This window comes from Microtus ochrogaster, chromosome 8, assembly GCF_000317375.1.
Source record: "Microtus ochrogaster isolate Prairie Vole_2 chromosome 8, MicOch1.0, whole genome shotgun sequence".
Lineage (NCBI taxonomy): Eukaryota > Metazoa > Chordata > Mammalia > Rodentia > Cricetidae > Microtus > Microtus ochrogaster.
This window is the reverse complement of record NC_022015.1, coordinates 68,608,501-68,633,142: the sequence shown is the minus strand read 5'-3', so window position 1 is coordinate 68,633,142 and position 24,642 is coordinate 68,608,501. Positions and strand designations below refer to the sequence as shown.

The 24,642-nt window shown below is 46.1% G+C and overlaps 1 protein-coding gene across 1 annotated transcript in view; it reads left to right on the top strand.

The window, feature by feature from the left end:
• The window catches only part of Tll2 (tolloid like 2), a 113,529-nt gene that overhangs the window by 44,135 nt on the left and 44,752 nt on the right, over positions 1-24,642 (top strand). Inside the window, exons 3-5 of the mRNA XM_005352272.2 lie at positions 7,171-7,245; positions 21,070-21,225; positions 21,843-21,960. Of these exons, the coding sequence (XP_005352329.1) occupies positions 7,171-7,245; positions 21,070-21,225; positions 21,843-21,960 (349 nt within the window). The remainder of the gene's footprint in view (positions 1-7,170; positions 7,246-21,069; positions 21,226-21,842; positions 21,961-24,642) is intronic.

Below are 24,642 nucleotides of genomic sequence, written 5' to 3'. Positions count from 1 at the left end.
TATTATAAAAGCAACATGGTGAATAGCATTTGGAAGTTATAAAAATCAAATAAGAACACAGGGCTTACTTCAAAATCACACAGCAGAGACTTCCACAATGATCACTGAGGTCATCTCCAGTCACGGTTGTCTCATGTGTTTTGCGCTATTTCTGAGACCGTGGGACTAGGCTGCCTTCTATCTGAGTAATACTGGGCATTCTTTCTTAACCTGTTGTTTTGTGTTTTTTATTTTATTTTATATTTTCTATCTTGCATATGATATGTTCCCATTCAGTAAACATCTAACAGAGTCTAAAAGGTTACAAATTGTCCCACTAGGTCATACTTTGCCTTAGCACTCCCCTGTTGTGGGCACAGGAGCTACAGTCTCTATCTAAGGTTGAGATGACCCTTGTCCTCCTGCCAATGCCTTCCTCATGCTGCCACCTTGATGACATACCCATGCCTGGTTTAGAAGACTTTGGTATATCTTATTAAATGACAAAATGCGAGCAGTTTATGGTTGTCTTCCCCCGGAACCGTAGCAGAGCTCGCCAGGATTAAATCATTTCATTAACAAAATCTGGCAGTGATCTTTTAACTTATCTCCCCTTCCCTTCTGTAGCATTTGGAATTTGAAAGCTACTTGGCTCAGGATCACACATTGATTACCATAGTGATTGCCTTATTTGTTCTTGGATCGACGTTTTAAAGGGGCTTTGCCATTTTCCCCTGATGAATAATTGAAACTGTTCAGTAGAGCCGTTGTGTTTTGCTGGTTTTCTTGGTGGAGGTGTGCACCCACTGGGCTTTGTCTGAGGCATGGCTCAGGCACACGTACCTAGGTGAGGGGAGAAGGCATGAAGTAAAATGTGGCTTCTGGACTCTGGTGGACTAACCCTGGAATGGTAATGCAAATCCAGTAACTAAATTCCTGGTTCACATATTACAAACCACGATTTTCTCTTATATAAAATGATAATAGTAACACTTCTTTGAGAATGGCTATGTGTGAAATGTACCATTAGATAAGGTGGTAAGGTGTCCCCAGAAACCCCCTCTCAGTGTTATGCCTGACAGGTTTACATTGAGCCCCAACTTCAGCCTCACGATCCTCTGTCTTTCTCAGGCCTGACTGACTTGAAGTTGGATTTCTTTGTTACTATCTGCACACAGGTGTCTCCCTCTCAAAACTTAAGTCTCAGCTCACATGCTCCTACCGTTTTGTAAAATTCACTTCCAAGTTTTTTCACAGTGTTTGACCCCTCCCTGGAATGCGCTCACTGTTTACGCCAATCCATTAGTGCCCAGACACCATGAAGGCCGGCTATGTGGGCAGGAGCCTGCCTGAGCTGCCCAGGGCAGGTGCTCAGCGGGGTTTTCTGGGATGAATAGGCTGATGATAAACTGGATTTTAGGATCTTGTGCTGATTTTTGTTTTTCGTTTCTTCCTTTTCTTTTTCTTAAAGTAAATCAAAGGCATTTCTGCTATAATTATCTATAAGGGCACCCTAAAATAATATGAGGTTAAAACCAGTAGCTACTGTGTTTAAGAAAACTAGGGATAAGTAATGTTATGTTTCAAGAATGAAAGATAGATTAATTAAAGTTTTGTTTATGCATTTCCATATTAATGAATATTCATAGTCACTATTATTTGAATACGTAATATTGATTTATGGAACAAGGCGCCGTCCCCTTGATTTGAAGGAGCTTGTCTCTCCCTGCCTGGATACCTTGCGTGTGGACCGTTGATGTTTCATTAATTATAGCAGAAGGGCGTTGTGTGTACACCAGTGTCTATTATGATGCATGTAATTAAGGCACTTTTTGTTGGGAGCGGAAGAAAATTGGACTTTCCCAAAGAAAAGCAGCTTGCTCCCAAAGTTGCTAACAGATTGCTTCTTAATTGAACTTGGGAGGTGAATTATATGGTGAATTAGAAAAAAGAACAACTTGGAATTCAGTGAATTGTTCCATAAAGCAAAGTGTGGGATTGAATTGCAGATGCTGATTGGAGACATTTCAGCCTGGCCCCATGCATCGCGGGCCGCTGACCTCCACTGTATTTCAGAGGGAGTTTGGACAGGCCAAGCTCTCTTTTCAAGGCCTGGAGGGCTTTCTTTCCCAGAGAGCAGCTGTAAGTCTGCGTTTCTTATGCAAAGGAGACAGTTTGAATAAACCCCTGTGACTAATGAAATTTATAAGGCTTTGCATATTGTTACGCTGAAGAAGTAATTAAACAATGGTCAAATATGTCAGATATATTTGTATGTACGTACATACATACCTGGGTATGGGCATGCGTGCATGCGGATGTGCACGGTGTGTGTGTGTGTCTGGCAGTCATTCCTTAGGAAGAACATACGCCTGCTCTGTGAATGCACCTACTTGTCTCCAGGCTTTCTCTGCATCAGGTTGTTTCCGTTTTCTCTTTGCTTGTTTGTTTTGTGTGTGTTGGTGTGTGTGTGAGCGTGTGCACGGGAGACCAGAGGACAAACCCAGGTGTGATTCCTCAGACACTGTCCTCTTTCCGTTGAGATAAAGTCTCTCTCTCACAGACCTGAAGCTTGACAAGTAGGTTAGACTGGCTGGCCAGTGAGCTCCAGGCACCTCTGGTCTCAGTCCCTTCAGTGGAAGGGTGAATTTGCCGTCACGCTTTCTCACATGGGTTCTGGGGTGAAACTCAGGTCCTGGTGTTTGCAAGACAAGCCCTTCGCTGACGGAGTGGTCTCCCCAGCTCCTGTCCGTCTTCTTCTATAGCTCTTAGACCTGCAGTTGCTGACTCAGCCTTGCCTGTTAAGGAACAGTTTCTGTTGTTCTAGGGGTGACACATGGCTTTTTCTTTTCTTTTCTTCTTTTTTGCCTTTTATTTTTGGAGACAGGGTTTTACTGTGTAACCTTGGCTGTCCTGGAACTTGCGCTGTAGACCTGGGTGGCCTTGAACTCAGAGATTCCCCTGCCTCTGCTTCCCTAATGCTGGGATTACAGGTGTGCGCCACAACCGCCTGGTTGAATATATGCCTCTTTTCCTGGCTGCAGTGATCAACCTTGATTGTGCCTTCAGATCACTTGTGAAGCTTTTCAGAGTCCCCATGTCCAGAACATGGCACAGGTCAATTAAAACAGAGCTTCCGAGGCTAGGAGTTGGGGGAGCAGTCCTCAGTATTTTTTACAACGGCTTCCCAGGTAACTAAGATTGCAGTCAATGTTGAGAGTTCAGTAGCTGCCCCCCTCTCCCTAGCAAAGCTGAGAAACACACATTTTGCCCAGCATTAAGCTGAGCTGGAAACGATTGCTGTCATCTTTTGAAACACCATTAAACCACCCCAGTCTTTTGCTCCCTGGCTCGGCCATCGCCTATAGAACTGGCACCTGCTTCATGCCAGGTGCTGCAGGGATAGGTCCTTTCCTTTATGGTACTAAATCTCAAATGTTAGCAAGGGGGGTTGTGCCAAGCACTAAAGAAATGCCAGGAATGTGAGCCACCATGTGGTCACTGGGAATTGAACTCAGAACTTCTGGAAGAGCTGCCAGTGCTCTTAACCTCTGAGCCATCTCTCCAGCCTCCGAGATGCCAGGAATGTAAAGTGAGCCATGGGTACGGTAAAGGCTGAGGAAGCCCAGAGGATATGGGCTTAACACCCAGGAAGAGTAGGGGCGCCAGGCTGCTGTGTTCCAGAGAAAGTGGTGTCCAGTTGGAGACTTGAGGAACCAGCAAGATCTAGCCAGGCCCAAGAGGGGGTGTAGTTGAAGAAGATGCTTAAGAAGAAACCAGTGAGGTGCTACATGTCTGTATTCTAGCACTACAGAGGCAGAGGCAGGAGGCTTTTGAATTCAAGGCCAGCCCTGTTTGCATAATAAGGACCTGTTTCGGCAAAAATAAAGGAGGAAAATGAAGAAAGGAAACCCAGTTCCTACAGCTTAGTGTGGCTCAGCTTGTGGAAGTGGAGGCAAGGGGCGAGCCTGAGAGGACCCTGCCACAAAAGGCCTCGTCCACCACCCACAAAGTGGGAATTCACCTCAAATGCAGTAGGAGGGTTTTCATCAGCGAAGTGGCAAAGCTTGTCCACTCTCTACTCTCTGTGGATTCCAAACAGAACCGGAAGACTCCCCAGACAGAACTGGGAGTCTGGGTCTGGTGTCCCTCTGAGGAAAAAGACACCATGTTCACCTCTAGAGGATAAGATCAGATCAGGGACTTGTGCTCTTGGTTTTTTTCTTTGTTTTGGTTGTGGTGTTTTGTTTTTGTCTTTTGACAAAACAGGATCTCATGTAGCCCAGGCTGGCCTTGAATTTGCTATGTAGCTAAGATTAGCCTTGGGTTCCAGATCTCTGGCTCTATCTCCTGAGTACTGAGATGACAGACACAGGCCTCCATCGTAGTTGTTCTTAACTAACATTGTCATTAATGTCAGGTGTCCTCTCACAGATGCCCAAACAAGGCTCTGAGCCCTTTGGAGTTGTCTATCTCTCCCAGGCACCCCACTTGTTCTTGCTCTGATTGGGGGGGGGGGTTGTCTGAGGGGGACATGCACCATCTGTGACTGACACATCTGCACACTCAGGGTGGTTGAGGCATCTTTCCTCTTGGCGTGTGTTTTCTGATCCTTAGGTCTTTATGAGGCTGGAAGTCTTAAACCCATGAGAGGAAAGTGTTTAGCCACATTCTTAGCTTGTAGTTAACACCATGGTTAGTACTTTACTTAGCACAGATGCCTTCAGACTGCTGTGTCTCATCCAACTCCAAAGCTTTTCACCTACCCAGCCCCAGCATCGGGGAGCCAAAGGAAGCAGAGAAGCCCACTGAGTCCTCTGCCTTCTATAGAACCGAGTGCTACCTCTCCTGGCCTGGTTCCCTCCAGCACAGCCCCAGCCTTTACCACTGCCCTAATTGCCTCCACGACAGCCTCCAGCTTATCTTGAGTCAGGCATATGACCAGACACAACTCACAGGTCTTTCTTCCTGTCCCCTCTCCCTTCATCTCTGGGAAGCCAAGGAGGATGAACCTGACGGATATCTACGCTGGGCTCCCGCTGCTATACAGAAATTTATTTTAAATCTCAGCTCTCAGGCTTCCCTCTTGTTCACCGTTAATAACTCCTGTTACACAGAAAGCAGATGTGGCTGTATGTCTTCTGAATCCTGTCTAGGACACTCGAAATAAAAGCTGAAGTCCAGAGAATGCCTGCAAGGCCCTACACTGGCTGGTCCTGCAGATGCTGATGACTGAGGCCTCACTACTACAGCTCTCTGTCCTTTGATCCCATTCCTGGCACACCAGCTCCCTCCTGCCAAGCACATTCCCACCCCAGGGCCTTTGCCCCTGCTGTCTCCTCAGTTTGGAATGCCCTTTGCCAGACATCTATAGATTTTTGTCTCTTCAGACTTTTTTTCTTTCTTACATGAAATGGCACCTTGCAACACCCCTTTTCTCTTCCTAGCACTCACTGACAGCCAACTTAAATACTTTTAAATACTTCGCTTCTGTTTGTTCCTTTATCCCCCTCCCCTCCACCAGGCTATAATTTCCTGAGGTCGCCCCTGCCGCAGTAGTAACAGAATCTGGCACATAGCAGGTGTCAGATGCATATTTTCTGAATGAACACAAACCTAAACAAACCCATTACCTCATTTGGTTCCCGCAGCAGCCCATTTGACATACCAAAGATGCTAACGCCCAGGTTCTCGGCAGCAGTTGCGCAGCCTGTGGGGTGGAGGCTGAGCTGGACCTGGAGCCTGGCGGCGGCCCGCTTCTCTCTGCAGATGGCACATTCTTGTGCTGCGGAACGACTTCATACCGTCAGGATTTTCCCTGACCTTTTAGCCTGAGAGGAAATGATATCGCAACTGGAATACCCGAGGGCCGGGAGCTGGCAGCGCAGACCCCGGCAGCTGCAGAGGCTGTGTGAGCGCATTCTGAGCGGTCAGCCAGGCAGGATGCAGGGAGGCTCCTGTCCCCGCCTGGTGTTGGGGTCCTTTCTCTACAGGAGGCCAGGGCAGCTGCAGGCCCTGCCTGAGTCACAGCCATGAATGAAGCAGTCTGCCTCTCAGGAGTTGGTGCCAGGGCCGCACGCTGCCTCCATTGGCGTGGACCTGGACACCGCATACCCATTGGAGAGCGTGGTACCAAACTCCACCATGCAGTGGAGGCACAGGATAAGTCTTGGCTTTTTGCCCAGGAGACCATGTCCTGGGCTCATTAACATGCACCTCAGCCTTGAGTTCTTAAAAATGGGGTTATACCCCACGTATCCCAGAATGTTCTAACTGGGGCAAAGGGGCTAGGGGAAGGTTGTTTATAAGTTTCAGGTTTCTCAATCAATGCAAAAAAAATAAAAATGCCTTCTTGTTTGCCAGTAGACTTTCCTCCGGAGGGTTTGATATGGTTTCGTGGTCATTGTATCTCCTGAACACAGATCTGCTCCTTGTGCCCTACCCAGAACCCATCCATGGCCCTTCTCATTCTTCACCCCCAGAAGCCCCAGCCCCTCACATGCTGAGTTTGGTCTCCAGATCTTGCAGTTAGCTCCTCTACTGTTATATCTAGCTCGTCATCTCAAGAGTACAGGTGCTGAGACAGGAGCCCTGTCTGCCTTGTTCCTCACTGAATCTGTTTCGGGGATTGTACCCGGCACACAGAAGGATCAATTAGTACTTGGAGACTGACATCTTTCCTGGGGAGGTGACTGTTGACAGGGTGTCTACAGACAACTGCCCACAAACACTTTGATTCTTACTGCCCTTGCTGGTCGGTGTCAACAGAGTCCAGTTTATCAAGAAAACCCAGCAGTTTTCTGAAGAAGTTTCTCCCTGCGTGGGAACCGGACACAAAGAGGAAGCCCAGGCCAGCAGTGCCACGGTGATGAGCTCCTTCCGTTCAGTGGTCACACTGTACTCCACCTATGTGGATCTGACTCTGTGTGTCCCTGTGAACTCATTTCCTCTTCTCTAGCTGGATAAGGAGCCGATCTAGACTCCCCATGGACTCTACAAATTCCACCCAGAGCGCCCTTGACTGACCAAGCGAGATGGTAGTCTCACTAATTTGTGAGCGGTTGTATAAAAAAGGGGCATTTATTGACCCAATAAACCTCAGTTGACCAAATCCTTGCTGCTCTGATTGTCACCCAGTGACCAGGTTTGCTCCATCGATGTGTTCTTATCTCTTTTCCTGTCCTCCTTCAGGTGGGCTCGAGGAACCATCTGCAAGGTGGCCAAACGTTACAGCCTCCAACACCAGCATCCAGGCGACAGGAAAGGGTAATGTATGTGAGGCCCGACCAAGCCTCTGAGGGCCCTTTATTTAATTTTTCTTTCAAATTATGACAAATTTTGATAAATACTCTAAATCAAGAACTTAAACCATTTCAAAGTATGCTGTCTAGTGGTATTAGGTGCACTGACAGTGTAGTGTGACTGTCTTCATCTAGTTCAGGTCATTATCATCGGTCCCAAAGAAGACCCTGTGCCCATCACAGGTACCACAACGCCCCTAGATCCCAGCTTTCAGTGTCTTTTCTGAAGCTTGGACCTTCCAGTGTCAGCGCCTGGATCTGGCATGCTCACAGTCCACAGTGAGCGGGCATGAGAAACGTTTCCTTTGGTGGTCTGTCTTGCTGTGGCTGGGGTGGGGATTGGGGTGGGTATGGAAAGCTGTCTTGCTGTGGAGGTGGGTCATGGAAAGGCAGGGTAACTCTGCCTTCTAGGTTGTAACTGGCTTATGAGTTGAAGGTCTGTGAAGGAAAATGACAAGACTGTGTGTTTCAGAGAAGCAGAGGGCCCATGAGGCAAGCAAAGATAGTAGATTTGTGGTAGGGATGGGAAGCCATGCAGTCTGGAGTTTTTGGCTGCCCAGGGAATGATAAGGTGGTTGCTGGGGCAGCCTAAGGTCTTCCCGGAAGCACTCCCAGGGCTGCCTGGTCCTTGGGCCTCTGAATCTTGGCAGCCCTAAGAGCTTCTGAAGGTGCCTGGACATATTTCAGCTTTGGAGAAGTGTTTCCTGCTCAGAGCAGGGCTGGAATCATCCGCAGTACAAAGGAATCATTTTCAAATGCTGGAAGCCTATGTTTTAAAAACACCTCTGTAGGAATGAAATAGAAATCATTATCTGTTATAGTTTATGATTTTGCCTCAATATTATTTCCTCATACATATGTAAATATTTAAAACTTCATATACATTCCTATACATATACATTCCTACAAATTCCTACAAATGCCGGAATGGCTTGATATCATCATGTCTTGGTCTTTTGCCCTTATTTTGGCTACTCCCCCACAGTCAACCTCTGTTCTTCCCAGATAATGAGACTGTCTTCACCTCCCTTCATGTTTTCCTGAATGCACTTGGGTTTTCTTTTGGGCCACCAACCAGCTCTTAAACCAAGACACAGAGACCTAATAGTTTTGAATGCTCAGCCTTAGCTTAACTCTCTTCAATCTGTTTCTTTTTAGTTATATTTTGTCTTGGGGATTTTTTTCCTTCCTTCCTTCCTTCCTTCCTTCCTTCCTTCCTTCCTTCCTTCCTTCCTTCCTTCCTTCCCTGCTTTCATTACTTCTCCCATGTAGCTGGCTGACTTCTGGACCCAGGTATGCTCCTCATTCTCTCGCTGTTATTTTCTCTTCTTTGCCTAGATTTCTCTTCCTACTTATTCTGTCTGCTCACCAGTTCCTCCTGTCCCTCCTAGCCATTGGCTGTTCAGCTTTTTATTAGACCAATCAGGTGCCTTAGGTAGGCAAGGTGAAACAGCCAACACATCTTTACATTAAACAAATGTAGCATAAACAATTGTAATACATTTTTACATGCTTAACAAAGGCAGCATAAATCAATGTAACACACCTTTACTCAGTTAAAGTAATATTCTGCAATATAAACAAATTTAACATATCATTATATAGCAAAATGTTCCACAACACATTTGTGTTATGTGAACACATGTATGTACATATATGTATGCACATCAACATTTATGTATGTATAGTTTTTGAAATTATTTTTTTTAAAAAGAATTCTATTTTATACACATTTTTTATGGGTGCAGTCAACTTTACTGATGGTATTCAAGAGAGTATGGCTCCCTAAGCCCCCCTGTTAGACTCTGGGGGTCTGGGATGGAAACTGTGAGGGAGATGCTCAGTGTGAGGGGCTGAGTTAGGACAGGGACTGCTCAGCAGCTGAGGACCTCTCTCTTGCTTTGTCCTTGCTGGGATGGGTGATCCAGGGTGGGCTTCTTACTCCTTGGAGGCCATGTAGGCCATGAGGTCCATCACCCTGTTATGTGTCCAAATTCATCGTCATACTAGGAAATGAGCTTTACAAAGTTGTCACTGAGAGCAATGCCAGCCCCAGCATTGAAGGTGGAAAATGGGCATCACTGTTAAAGTCATAGGAGACAACTTGATCCTCAGTGTAGCCCAGGACGCCCTTTAATGGGCCCTGAGATGCCTGCTTCACTGCCTTGTTGATGTCGCCATACTTGGCAGCTTTCTCCAGGTGGCACATCAGATCCACAACAGACACATTGGAGGTAGGAATATGGAAGATCATGCCTGTGAACTTCCTGTTCATCTCTGGGATGACCTTGTCCACAGCCTTGGCAGCACCAGTGGATGCAGGGATGATATTCTGGGCAGCGCCACGGCCATCTCACCACAGTTTCCCAGAGGGGCAATCCACAGTCTTCTAGGTGACAGTGATGGCATGGTCTGTGGTCATGAGTCCTTCCACAATGCCAAAGTTGTCATGGATGACCTTGGCCAAGGGGGCTAAGCAGTTGGTGGTGCAGGAAGCGTTGTTGACAATCTTGAGGGAATTGTCATACTTCTCATGATCCACACCCATCACAAACATGGGGCATCTGCAGAAGGGGTAGAGATGATGACCCTTTGGCCCCACTCTTAAGTGGCCCCCAGCCTTCTCCATGTTGATGAGGACACCAGTAGACTCCACAACATACTTGGCACCAGCATCACCCCATTTGATGTTGGCAGGATCTTGCTCTTGGAAGATGGTGATGGCCTTCCCGGTGATGATAAGCTTCCCATTCAGCCTTGACTGTGCCATTGAACTTGCCATGGGTGAAGTCATAATGGAACATGTACGTAATTGACCATGCAGTTGAGGTCAATGAAAGGTCATTGATGGCAACAATGTCCACTTTGCCAGAAGTGAAGGCAGCCCTGGTAACCAGGCGTCCAATATGGCCAAATCTGTTCACTTCGACCTTCACCATCGTGTCTCTGGAACGAGGCTGGCACTGCATGAAAAGATGCAGCTGTCTCTAGAACAGGGAGGAGCAGAGAGTCCATTTCATACACATTTTAATTCATCATGCTTTGTCATTGATATCTCATGAAAAACTCCAAAGTACTTGTGATTAGTGATTAATTTATTCCTTTGAACGGTTGCAAAATATTCCTAGTATGGATAATAGTTTATCCAATTATTCCCTTTTTGTTACCATTCACTCCCCTTCCAGCCCTTGCTGTGAATTATGTCTGCAACAAACACATTACTTGGCACGATTTAATTTTTTTAACTATGTGTATTCATGTATGTCTCTGCGAGGGTAGAAATCTATGGGTAGGTGCTCATGGAGACCAAAAGAGAGTGCTGGATCCTCTGGAGCTGAGAGGAAAGATGACGAGATTTGGGGAACCGTGTCTCAGAGATGGAGATGAACCATGAGGCAAGGGCAGACAGCAGATCTGGGGTGAGTGGGAGGCCATGTAGAATATAGTTGTGAGTACCTCACTTGACCTGGATGCTAGGAACCAAACCTGTGTCCATTGCAAGAGCAGCATTCTTAATCACTGGACCATCTCTCCAGCCCCACTTAGCATGTTTTCTCATAGATGTTGCAATACTGAGTGTCTCCAGGAATAACAATCCATGTTTCCATAATAACTGACAAGGGTTGTCCCTTTCCCCAGAGCCTCGCTAGTACCAGGCATTCTAACCCAATAAGCAATAGCTTATGATTATTTAATTTATGTTTATCTCTGATTGCTAAAGGTTTTGAGCATCATTTCCGGTGTTTTCTAGTGATCTGGGTGTTCATATTGGTAGTTCGCTTCTTTGTATCCTTATTTTCCTATTGGGTTGCTCATCCCCTTCTTCAAATCCCCTTCCTTCACAGAGAAGCAGATTCTTCGCTTTACCCCACCATGCTTCTTGGAGGGCCTGCATTTGTTTTCAGCTGTACAGGGACCGTAAACAGACAGACCTCGCTAGAATCTTTCTTTCTTTTTATTGTTTTTTGGTCTGGGGCTATAGTTAGTTGGTAGAGTGCTTGTACCGCGTACATGAACCCCAGGTTTGGTTCCCAGAACCTCATAAACTAGGTGTCTTGGTGCAGGCCCGTAATCCCAGCACCTGGGAGGTAGAGGCAGGAGGATCAGAAGTTCAAGGTCATCTTCAACTACGCAAAATCTTGTCTCAAAAGAATCAAAACAAACAAAATATGTACTTTTCTGCTTTGCTTATTTGCTATTTAAAAACAATGTCTTTATTAATTTTTTGAAAACTTCATACAATGTAGTTTTTTTATCTTTTCCCCTCTCCACTAACTCCTCCCAGATACACCTCTCCCTACCCCACCCAACTTCACTTCATGTTCTCTCTGTGTATCTCTAACCTATTGAGTTTAGTGTGTTGCCCAATTGTTCTTGGGTGTGGAGCTTGCCCTGAATCGTGGTCACACCCTTAAAGAAAACTAACTCCCTCCCAACAGCTATCAAATGCCAATAGCTTCTCGGCTAGGAGTGGGACTTTGGACCCCACCCCCCCACACTGGGATTTTGTCTGGCCTGAGATCATGCAGGTCTTATGCATGCTGTCACAATCGCTGTGAGTTCATATAAGCCCCTGCCCTGTTGTATCCAGAAAACATGGTTTCCTTATAGTCATACATCTACTTGGGTCCTTAAAGTTCTTATACTTTCTCTTCCACGGCAATCCCTGAGTCTTGGGGTGCAGATGGGGAGGAGTGTGATGTAGATGTCCATTTAGGGCTGAGCAATCAGAAGTCTTTCTTCTCTGCACATTGAGCAGCTGTGAGTCTTTGTGTTGACTACAAGTAGAGCTGCACTAATCTACAGGTTACAGCAACCTGTTCAGCAACAACTCATTAGGAGTTATTTTAATTCTATGGCCTTTAAGCAGAATAGCATTAGTAGTTTCTTCCCTAGCAAATATTTTCTATCTATCAACAGGTACTTGTTGCCAATAGCAGTGCCAAGTATGGTTTCCAACTCAAGGAGCTGGCCTTAAATCCAACCAGAAAATGGTTGGTTACTCCTGTAATATTCATGCCACTGTTGCGCCAGTGGGCATATCTTGACAGGACAATAGTTATTGTAGCTGACAAAGTTCTTACCTGGCTAAGAAAGACTGTGGCTTATTCTTCTCCCCTGGTAGCACCTTACAGTACCGTGAAAGCTAGCCTCTAAGGATGAAGCTTCCAGGTCGGTACCTGCTTGGTTTATCCATGTTTTATAATGCCAGCATATGGTGTCTCCAGCTTCTCAGGTTCCAGACAAACTTAGGGACCCTTCATTTGGCCATAGACAAGCAGTGCTCATGGTGAAGTGGAGCACAGAGCATGGGGAAGCAGCTGGAGGGAGTTGTCATAGCACCAAAACAGCACAGGTGCCATGTTGAATTTTCCCTTTTCTATTTATGTGATTTACTGTTGCATAAAAACCATCCTTGGCCTTGGCTTCAGACAATGACATTTCATGATTCTGTGGCAAGACTGGGCTCAATGGGGTGGTTCTTTCTCACTGGGATTACTCTCTTGACTGCATTCTGGCAGCAAGGTTGGGATGGATGGTCTAGATTGCTTAGTTGCCCCTCTCCCCTTCAATGATCCAAGTCTACAGCAAGGTGGCTACTCATCAAAATGGAGAAAGCACAAGAGAAGCATCCATTTTGGGCCTGGACCAGAACCCTAATAATACTATTTCTTCACATTTAACTCGAGCCAAATGTCCAAGTTTAAAGAGAGAGGAGTGGATTCCACTGAATATGAACATTGGTTTGAGTTCCCAAAGACCAGGCAGGCTGCTTGCTGGTCTGTGTAGGACACTGTTATTACATCTCATGTTTTTATCAGTGAAAGATAGCATCAGGGTGTTTGTATTTACTAGTTTGGGGGGCATGAAAATCACCCAATCAAAAAAGCGAGGTGAGTCAGAAACACTTGGATCTGAACCCCAGCTCAGCCTTTTAGTAGCTATGACACTGGATACTTTAACTCCTCATTGAAGCTTGGAGAGAATTAGAGATATTCATTCATATAAAGCGCATAACCAAGACTCCCAAAGGATAAGTGAGGCTCAGCTTTCCATTTTTGTTTTGTCTTGAAGATGGTCTCAATGTGTAGTCTAGATTGGCCTTGACCTCAAAAGACGCTCCTGCCTCGGCCTCCCCAAATGCTGGGATCACAGTATATACTGCCACATCAGCCTCCATACATTTCTTCCTTCCCACCTTCCCCTCTAGGAACGATAATACCAGCACTGAGTGCATCATCAACCCTGGACTGAGCTCCCACAGCTGTTCCACAGCTGCACAGAGCACAGGAAGGAACAAGCCTCCTGCAGCCCATTAAAATTCTGCGTCTACTTGGGCTGCATACATGGCCAGCAATGAGGCAGATGCCGGAGGGTTTTTAGGCAGGATGAAGATAACGCTTTCTCTCCTGTACACCTCTGAAGCCTGCTAGGTCTACAGGGCTGCCCCTGGAATGGCCCTGACTTGTCTGAAGAAGTCAGTGAATGTCAAGGCTAGGTCAGTCTCTCTGCACTACGCCACAGTCGCAGACAAGGAGGTCTTTAGTCCAGGGGAGTAGCGAGACCCCGAATTTGAAGTAAAGGAAGTTGTTTAAGCCTGTCCCTCTCTCCTTTCCATCCCGTTCCTCTAGGACACCGATGGATGCCTGCCAGGGACACATCTTGTTTTTATTTGAATTGCAGATAGGAAATGCCAACCCTAGATTTCTCTTTAATTGCAGCCCACCTGTTTCCCATGAATCCAGAGGAGACTACCTGAGCAGAAAAGGGAATCTGAGGGGGAGTTCTGGCGTAGTTCTAGCAGAAGTTGGTTTCCTGGCACTATGTGGTTCCCTTCAGTCCTGAAGGTGGGAATTTGTGCCTGCAGATTTGGGCTGAACTCTATCTAGGCCATTCACCCAGCATTCCCATAAAGCCTTGATCAGAGCAGCCCCTTCTCAGAAGCTAAGAGTTTAGCACATACTCAAGTCTGTGAGGCTGTTAGTGAGGGCGTGTGTAACTGTTGCAAGGATGTGCCTTTGGCTGGCTGAGTAGAGTCTGGTATCTAGAACCTTATTCATAAGAGAACATGGTTCTTTCCCATTTGGGATCAGACTGTAACGCCTTTGTTCCAATGTGAAGAAAAATGGGAGCTGTTTACACCCCAAAACAAAGATCCCATAGACATCAGCATTCCAAAATGCCGTTCCATACCCGAATCGCTGAGTGTCATGTCTCGTGTGTCCAAAGATGAGAACCACAGAGCTAACTAATACCAGGCCCCCATTTGAGCTTCGTCAGCTCCAGGCAATCCCCTAAGTTCTGTACAGTTCTGCTCACCTCAGTGATTGACAGTCTCCATCTGGTTCCATGCTTATCTCATAGCCGTGCTCCAGGAAGTCGTCAGGCTCAGGGGATGTCTGTGCAGAGCCATACGGGAGGTAACCAGCAGTGTTTATCTTAAGTTCACTGCCCCTAAAACTCTTAATCTCAGCCTTTGAGCGTTATCACTGGTTCCCAAACTCCACGGAGCTTTGTCCTCAATAGGTTTCAAAATGGCAGGTGCCAGGCCTCCAGGCCTGTTGGGCCACAGGTTCAGGACAAGGGCAGATAACTATATTTTTTTAAGCACCTTTCTCAGTGTTTCTAAAGCGCACCCAGGTTTGAGAGCCACTGCACAGAATAATTTTCAGCAGGAACTGCTCCTGAGTCTTCAAATGGTCAGCATGATGGGACTCTGGCCTTTACCTGCGGGGCGAGAGTTTTGCAGATATCTGTGCATTCAGGGTGTTTGCTTCTAGTGTGTGAGTTACCCCTTGTCTAATGTAAAAACGAGAGCTCTTTGCTTGAGAAGTTTGATCAGTCGTGGCTTTGTTTATGGCATGGCTGTGCCTTCAGCTGGAAATGAAATATTGAGTAGCAATGGCCGTTTCATTCTTTCAGAGAGGACATGTCACTCCCATAGCCAGGGAGTTAAATGGCCTGTATCCCCCCACTCCACCCCCAGTGTGTTAAATCCTTTCAGATGCCCCTGAGCTCCTCTTGAAATACCGAACTCTTGGCCATAATAAATAATTACATCCTTCTATTTGGACTCTGGTTCCAGATAGTAGTAATCCAAGAAAATCCAATAATGACAGTTGCATTAAGATCCCTCTTCCAGGCTAAGCAGAACATCTGTTTAGACATATTTTTAATCGGCAAATGCTTCCTGTGTTGAGTCCTCGGCAAATTAAATTTCTCACTGGACCGAAGGGGAAGCTGTCATTCAGTAAGCCATCTCTGGAAATTACACCCCAGTCTGTTTCCAGGTGCACTTAAGATTTTCCCATGCTGACTTGGCCACATAAAATCAGCCCTTCCAATGCTAGGTCACGTGTTCATATAGCACAGCTTGTCCAGGCACCATGGGATGTCTCAGTGTTCGTCCCTAGAATGGTGAAGTATTTCTGCCCATTCTCCAAAGGAGAATTGGCAGCAGAGGAAAATTAAGGGACTTGTTGAAAACCATATGGGATCAGAATAACAAACTTCCACTTGCTCCATCTCTGCCTGTGATTACTTCAGACAGGATGAGTCTCAGGATGTGAACATGAAGGGCTTCGCTGTTGCCAACCCTTTGGAGAGGCTTCCGCCACAGAGCTGTTTGGACTCTTGGGCTGTTTATTTTTAGACTAGCTTGTCTGTTTGTTAATTCATTCATGCAAAACACAAAAATAGTGAATGCTGCCACCCTCTAGGGTACCGTGTAGGCATCTAAAACAGAGCCACAAAAAAAAGCCAGCCACAGTTCTTACCCTCATGGAGCTTCCTGGTGGCTAGCACTTGAAATCTTGAAACAATTAATTATAAGACTGGATAGCAAAATAGAATATGCATGGGGCTGTGTAAACAGACTGGGTGGACAGTGTGGAGTGGGAGAGGGAGAACCAGCAGCCTGACTGTGGGGTGAGGTACTCCCCGCTCCAGCAGGTTGTAGCCAGGCAGTAGACACCCCCACTCACTGTTGCCACCTCCAGGTTTTTCCATTCTAAAACAAACAAATTAGATTCCAGGTGCAGTGACACATGCCTATAATCCCACCATTCAGGACACAGAGGCAGGAGGATTGCTATATGTCTAAGGCCAGCTTGGGCTATAGAGAAAGCTAGTCTTGTTACCTTGTGGTGGTGGTGCATACCTTTAATACCAGCATCCAGGGAGGCAGAGGGAGGTGGATCTCTTAGTTCAAGGCCAGCCTGGTCTATGGAGTGAGTTCTAGGACAGTCAGAGCTACATGGAAAAATCCTGTCTTGAAAAACAAAAAAATAAGTAAGTAAATAAATACATATAAATAAATAAATTTTTAAAGATAAAAAAAAACCCAAAAAATTGTTATGTGAAATCTTTGGAGTTTCCAAGAGTTGGCTTCCAAAGTGAGATTTTTTTTTTTTTAAACACGGTGTATGCCAAAAGTGTTCAGGCCAAACAAAACACATCTGTGGGTTGGACTGATCCCAAGACTGCAAGTGTGTGACTTCTGTTCTAGAAACTCGAGCAGTAAAACAGGTTCAGGTTTAAGCTGTATTCTATAGCTATTTCTAGGTGTGGGAATAGGGTCAGGGAATTTCTAGAAAGCCATGTGCAGTCTGTGCACACCACTCTATTCACCAAGTTCAGAGGGAAGGAGGGTGGGCTGATGAGGAGACACCAGAAATGTAAATCCCCAGGAGGTCCAGATGCTGATGGGACTGTTCAGGCCAGAGAAGCTGGACTAAGACAGTGCAATGCCATTCTAGGCTCAGGAGCTGTGCCCCTCGTGTTATGTGTAGCGGGCAGTGGTGAGTGCTCTCCCACAGAAAACAGAGGTCCTCAAAGGGCTCAGGGGACAGGGACGAAACCTTGCTATGTGTCCCAGGCTCGAACGGAAGCAGAAATATCTTCTGGGAGAGTCTCAGACACAAAGTTTGGCCCTCAAGCAGGTGTCGTTTTCAGTCTTCCTGTGTATGAACCCCGTAATAGAGAAATTGATGTAAAAAATTCACCCGAGATCTATAGCTTCTCAAGAGTGCTGAACATATACAAAGCAAGTCCACAGCCAGCATCCACACATAAAGCACCCCTGGAAGGAGGCCCCAAACCTGTGTACTTGTGGCCGATGCTAAATGGGGCTTGGTAGGGTTTTTAACGTGCAAGTGTGTAAAACAATAACAATAATTCTAGAAAACACAGTCGTGAATTTGGGAGGGGTTTGGAACATGTGGGAGAAGTTGGAGGGAAAGAGGGAAGAGGGAAGACAGTGTAAATATAGTACTCATGTCTTAAATTCTCAGAGATTTTTAAATTAAAAAACAATGACTAGCCTAGAAACAATTCTAAGACTTTAGAAACACAGGAAGTTAATCAAAGAAGGGTAAGTCAGAAGACAACAAATCAAGGAACTGACTCCAAGAACATGACAATCAGAAGGAATTTTAATAAGTATGACTAAAGTGTGGAAGAAACCAGAGGAAGAATTTAAAACAGAGGGTAAGAAAGGAGGTGTGTCTGAAGACGCCCTGACTAGGGCTTTATAGATGACGGCTGTATCCATTACAGCAGGCATAGGATGATCGGTGTGATGAGCACAGCTGAGCAAAGGGTTAGCGCAGTGGGAAATCGATCCCAGGAAACCTTGCAACGTAAGTGCTCAGAGGAAGCACATTTTGTGCTTCAGACACAAAATGTGAAGACCACCACCACCAACAACAACACAACCAAAAAAGCAAAACCAATCAACAAAACCAGGAAAACACCACCCAACAACAACAAAGGTGTAGAGAAATGGGGGTTTGAATGATTGTGTCTAAAGGGTAACCAAACCAGTAGGATTTCTAGAAAGTCAGTGAACACCCACACCATGAGTTAGAATGGGGCATAAAAAATGCTGTCAATTTAGGTTTCTTTTTTTAAAAAAAAAGAAAGGGATAAAGTGTTTCTAGATGAAGACTGAGAATTGTTAGTATCCTCATGAAAGAACAATTAAACTCATTAGAGAGAACGATTCCAGGTAGGAGAAGGTGTAGGGGCCCATGAGCAGGGAATGGGTAAATTGGAAGGTGTCTGTCTCCTAAACACACAGAGCACAGCTAATAGAGACTAATTGGGAATTTTCAAGCATGTCAACAGCAGCCGGAAAACGTGGAGGCTGGAGTAGCTTTAAGAGTCTCATTTCTCAGAGGCAGGTGGATCTCTGTGAGTTCGAAGCCAGCCTGGTCTACAAAAGCCAGTTCCAGGATAGGCTCCAAAGATACAGAGAAACCCTATCTCAAAAAAAGAAAAACAAAACAAAACAAAAAACAAACAAAGAGCCTCATTTCTCAGAATGAAACTTGGAACTCTGGATTCTTCAGACGGATCTTCTGGTCCACTCGTTTCTCATTCTTTGTTCAGTTGTGTATGGTTATTAAAACTGAAAACCAAGGTTAATGGACAGAAAAAAGAGTTAAGGGAAATAAAAAACATATGCATAGAGAGTTTTCCTAATCTAATTAAAAGCAAGAAGAAGACCGAAAGACAGATGGAAGAGAAAGCCAGTGAGAGGAGGGGATCAGCCTGGGCGCAGAGCTAGGTGCTTGCTGTTGAGAAGATACGAACCAAATCCCGACTGAACCTACGTGCAGAGATCATCACTGAAACAGGAATAGCTCTGGGCTGGGGAGATGTCTCGCTAGTCAACAGTGCTTCCTGCTCTCCCAGGGGCCTTCCAGTTCCATCTCCAAGAGCCCATGTCAGTTGGCTCATAATCGCTCGTAAATCCAGCTTCAGGAGAGCCAGTGGCCTCTCTGGATTCCGTTGGCACCCACATGTGCATGTGGCCTGCACGCCCAGGAACATATATGCACAAATAAAAATAGAACTGAAAATAAAACCCAGTGCAAGGAGGACCTGCCAGCTGATCTGAAAATCGGAATTTCATTCCCAGGATCCATGTGGGAGGAAGAAACCACCAGTGCGAGTAAGTTGTCCTCTGGCCTTCACCCACAGGTCATGGTGTGCGTCCCTACACACCTACACACGTGCACACCCACAGAATAAACAAAATGTAATAGAAGAAAATTTAATGACATGGAAGATTTTTCTGTTTTAACTTGATACGCTGATAGATATATATGGTCAAAGGTTAAGCGTGTGGAGTTAACCTTGCAGCTCCAAACAAATCTCACCTGGTTGTGTGTATGGTTCTCTTTCTTTGCTGGTGAGGGCAGGATGTGACACAGCTGCTGTGGGACACATTGCACACCCAGCACGTGCTCAGCAGAGTGGAAATCTGTGCCCATCAAAGCAGATGTGCACATGAGCGTCCCTAGCCGAATAACTCATAATAACCCAAAGTGGAGATGACTCAGATGCCTCACTACAGACCAGATAAGCTAAGCGTGGTTTATCCCTGCAGTGGTGTGCGATTGAGCCACAAGATAGGATGGAGAACTGATTCATGCTAAGACTGTGGATGAACCTTGAAAATACGCCAACCTAAAGGGAAGAGCCAGAGAGCTGCGGCCGTGGCCTGATCTGGCTTGTATGGAGTGAGCAGGACAGCCACAGCCACAGAAACCAGCATATCATGGGGTGGTGAAGCAGAGGGAGAAACCAGAAGTGACTGGTAACGGGGACAGGGTTTCCTTTTGCGGTGACGACAGACCCGTGCAATTAGACAATGCTTTGGCAGTACACGTGGAAAATACACTAACACCCAGGGAGCGGTGCACTATGGAAATGAGTGCTATGCTGAATTCCTCGTTTTTAAGGAAGGAAAAGCAAGAAAAGAAACATAAGAAAATGAAAAGAGAAGGAAGTAACTAGGTAAATGAGATAAAGGAAGGTTTTTAAAAACTGAGTTTTAATAGCTGTTCTTAGGGGGAAGTGTAAGAACTGGGGACGGTTTCCAAGTAGAGGAAGGAGAAGGTCTAAGCGAGCACACTGGATGACACTACGGAGGTCCAGCATGGTGCGGACAGTCAGGGAACCCCATTCTTCCCCAAATCCCCTCTATTGTGGGGTTCCCTTTTGGACTCAGAGCCTTTTTTAAATATTACAATTAATTATGTGTTTATGTATGGGGTGGGTGGGGAGGGTGAGGTGGGGTGGGAGGAGGGTGAGGTGGGATGGGGGGAAGGTGCGTGTGAGTGCGGTTACCATGGAGAACAGAAGAAGATGCTGACTCCCTTGGCACCACTCGACTTGGGTCCTAGGAGAGCAGTTCATAACCTCTGAGCCACCTTGCAAAGGCCCTGGACCCAGAAACAAGCTCCTTTTGTTTCCTTCCTGTTTCTCTTAAGGGCCCAGGCATCACGAAGACTGGGGAGATTTTAGGAGGCTCTGTTTTACCAGTAATGGTTTTGCAAAGACTCTCTTCCCACCCCCTGCCACTAGAACAAACTGGTTAACTTTCCCAAATTATGTCAAAGTGTGTAACAGCTCTGACATTCTTAGGTCAAGACAAAGGACTGAATCTGCTTGCTACCCCTGTTGTACAACTTTGGCCTCCCAGAGAGTTCAGAGTTATCTGGGCCCTCTCAATTTTATGCATCTCCAGGGGTGAAGCTTTTTCAGGACCCCCCCCCCCAAACCAGACCTTCTGTGGTCAGAAGCCAAGGGTCCTCAACACATGTTTGTCCCTGGGTCTGGAACATTACCTCCCAAGGTCTTAAACCTTTGTGGGTGAGATATTTCCTTAGAACATGGGTTTCCCACCTCTCATGTCAATCTGCCGTTAATAAAACCTTTAGCTTAAGCAAAGCTCGAAGACTTTGTGGGCAAAGTAACTGATCTGTTGACTGTCTTGCAGATGGCAAGGATAACGCCACGTTTCTGCCTGGCCTTGGGACCTCAGACACCACAGCTAAGACCTTCTCTGCCAGGGTCCGGAGAGCCACAACCTCAAGGACAGAGCGGATATGGCCTGGAGGGGTCATTCCTTATGTTATCGGAGGGAATTTTACTGGTCAGTAGCCCTAGATGTGACCTCGTTGGAGCCAGTGAGAGCATCCTCCTAGGAGGACTCAGTGGGGATGAGCGGTTGCTGGGACCACAGCAGTCCCACCAGCTAAGGTTCCTTGGTACCCATGTAGCCTGGCTCACGGGGTCTCTGCTGGCGCTGTGCCTACAGAGGTGTCCCTGTTCTGAAGGCTTGGAGGAGAGAGGGGTTTCTTACAGCTTAGCCTTAAAGGCAGCAGGAAGACAGGCATGGAGCTGTCCATGGTGGCTCCCGGCCTCAGCATAGACCTGGTAGTCCCTAGGCACAGGAGCAGTGCTCCCTGTGGTAACCAGAGGACACATGGATGTCATGGTCCGCACAGTAACCAGAGGACACAAAAGTATCACGGTGTCACATGGCGTGGCATGACTTCCTGGCTCCACCTCACAAATTGCTTAACATCTCTGTCTGCAGTTCCCTGTTCTATAAATGTGGAAGGTGATAGAGAATTAAATGAGATAATACCAATATCAGCAAGATTTTTGAAAATCAAGAGCAAACGTTGTCTTAAGACTATGCCTTCCTGTGGAAAGAGGGCGTGGTGTGCCCAGGAGTGACGTGACCGGCGTGCCTTGTTGTTTCAGGCAGCCAGAGGGCCATTTTTAAGCAGGCCATGAGACACTGGGAGAAGCACACTTGTGTGACCTTCGTCGAGAGGACAGACGAGGAGAGTTTCATTGTGTTCAGCTACCGGACCTGTGGGTAAGCAGGAGGGCAGAGCCTCAGCAGAGTACCCAGTGACAGACACAGGATGAGGGGCTGGAACTTCCAGTCACACCGTGTGTTTCCTCTGAGCTGTGATTTGCGGGAGGCCAGCGTTTGCTGGAAGCGTGTTGTCCTTGGTAGAAGCGGGTGAGTTGGGGAGTGGCTCCAGGAAGACTCTGTTGATGGTCCTGTCACCAGGACAGCTTGGCTGATGGCTCGCGTGGAGAAAGACTGAGGCCAGTGCCTCAGCTGGCATAGCTGATGAGGTGGCTAGCGCCCCCTGCTCACTATGCTTGGGTGTCTGAACGTCTGCCATTTTAGAGACCCTTTCCCTCTTTCATGTCCCATGTGTCCTTCCACCCCCCCATCCTTTCTTATCACCTGATATCCTCTCTGTCACCATGCTAGACTTTTATAGTTTATTTTATAGTTTATTTTATAGTTTATTCATTTACCCTTGTTTACAACTCTACATTATAGACAATATACATTATAGACAATATAATTACAGATAGGATCTGTCTGTGAAGGAGAACACACAGGTTTTGTCTTTCTGAGTTGGGGTCACCTGACTTAGTATTACATTTTCTAGGTCCACCTGTTTTCCTGATCTTAGTTTCCTCTGTAGCTGAATAGCATTCCAGTGTGTGTACATACCACCTTCTCACCATCCCCTGATCTGTTGCTGGGCCCTAGGCTGGTTCTGTTTCCTCGCTGTCATGGATACAGACAACAGCAATAAACAGACTGCAATGCCTCTGTGGTAGGGTATAGGGCCCTTGGGCTGCTTGTCCAGGAGTGCCACAGCTGGGCAGAGCAATAACTTTTAAAGAAACTGATAAACAGAGGAAGAAGTGCTTGCCCTCCAAAGCCCCAAACCCAGAATATCAAGAGGAATTCTTTTAACTCTTTCTATGCCATTTTGATACTGAAACTTCCCAGTGAGAGGAAGAGCATCTTTCTCTAGAGATGTGAGGTACATCTGTACCTTGTTAATTTCTTCATCCATTTTGGGTGCTTTCAGGACAGCAAGCAGTTCCATGATAGTTCTCTAAAAAGCTTGGAAATGTTCTTTCTCTCACATCCGTGTGTATCTCAGCAGAGGCTGAGGTCATCTTGGTGACCGCCATATACTTTCCGTTTCCAAAAAGTAACCAAAGCATCACAGGGGCAGCTGCCAGTTCTAAAGGTGCATGTTTTCACGTGTGCAGACAGCTTTATATTCCTATGTGTATGTTTTATGTATGCTTAAGAACATATTGATCCTACAAGTATTTCTGTTAGACTCAGAGGCAATCGAAAGAGATTTCTGGGCTCCACAGTTATGTAACCCTGCTCTGGAAATGCAAATGTTCCTAGAGCGGAGAGTGAGATCGACGCTGTGAAGATTGGCGGCAGCAAAGCCAAGGCTGCATTGTTGAGAGTTCGTGCGACCATGTGCCTGGAAAACCCACAAAGTCAACCGAGAAATTTAAAACCTAAGAGTCTCAACTAAGGGGATCGGGCACAAAGTGAATGAGAAGTCAAGCATGTTCTCTGTGCCTGCTTCGCCTGATAGATTCTTATAGTGGGAAAATACAGCTTGTTGTTTTGGATAAGAATTGGGTATAGGAGTGAGAGAGTTCAGTCTTTTGCAACACGCACATATTTGTTTACATGTATGTTTACATACTCAATAGATAATATGTGGATGATGGGAAAATTGAATGCTTTAATTCCTTTTTTTAAAAAAAAAGATTTATCTTAGGTGTATGAGTATTTTGCCTTTGTGTACATGAAGGCCCAGGGCCTGCAGAGGCCAGAAGGGGGCATCAGATTCCTGGAAGCTGACCTCACAGGCAGTTGTGAGATGCCACCTGGGTGCTGGGAACTAAAGCCAGGTCCTCTGCAAGAGCAGCAAGTGCTCTTGACCACGGAATCATCTCTCCTGCACCTTTCATTTATTTTTTTATACCTTTATTGAAGTAGCATGATAAGCTTGGTGCAGAGGCACACACCTGGAATCCCAGCACTTCAGAAAATGAGACAGAGATATTAAGAATTTAAGGTCAGCCTGGGCTACATAATGAGTTCTAGGCTACCCTAGGCTACATAGTTGAACAATAATCCTAAAGGGCTGGAGAGATTCTTCAGTGTGTAAGAGTTCTTGCCCTGGAAGCTTGAGGATCTGTGTTCGAATTCCCAGCATGTGATTCTCCAACAAACCCATGTACATGCAAGGATTTACATACACTCACACTAATGTGCTATTATCTCACAAACACATGCACACAGGCATCATCATCAACAACAAAACAATAAGAAAGTCTCATAAAACCATTGCTTACCAGTGTATTAGGAATAATAAATGAATATTTTTTTTGAAAAAAAAAAAGTAGCTGTGCCCGGTATAGACTTCCTCTAAAGTCACTAACAATGACACCTAGAGACACCCTTTCCAGAACCCAGCCACCTACTTCTTGTCTCTTTTTGTCCTCAAAGAAGGCCCCATGAACTCATAACCTAGAAGAGAGACAGGTGTGGGCACACTTCATTCTGGGTAGGAAGATCATTTCTTTCTTCAGGCTCTAAATGAGGTCTGTGATCACCAAAAGGGCCAGGTGTATTCTGGAGAAATGGTGGTCTTGTTGGGAGAACTTGGACAATGAAAACATTTCCATCTCTGAAATGCCTTCTCCC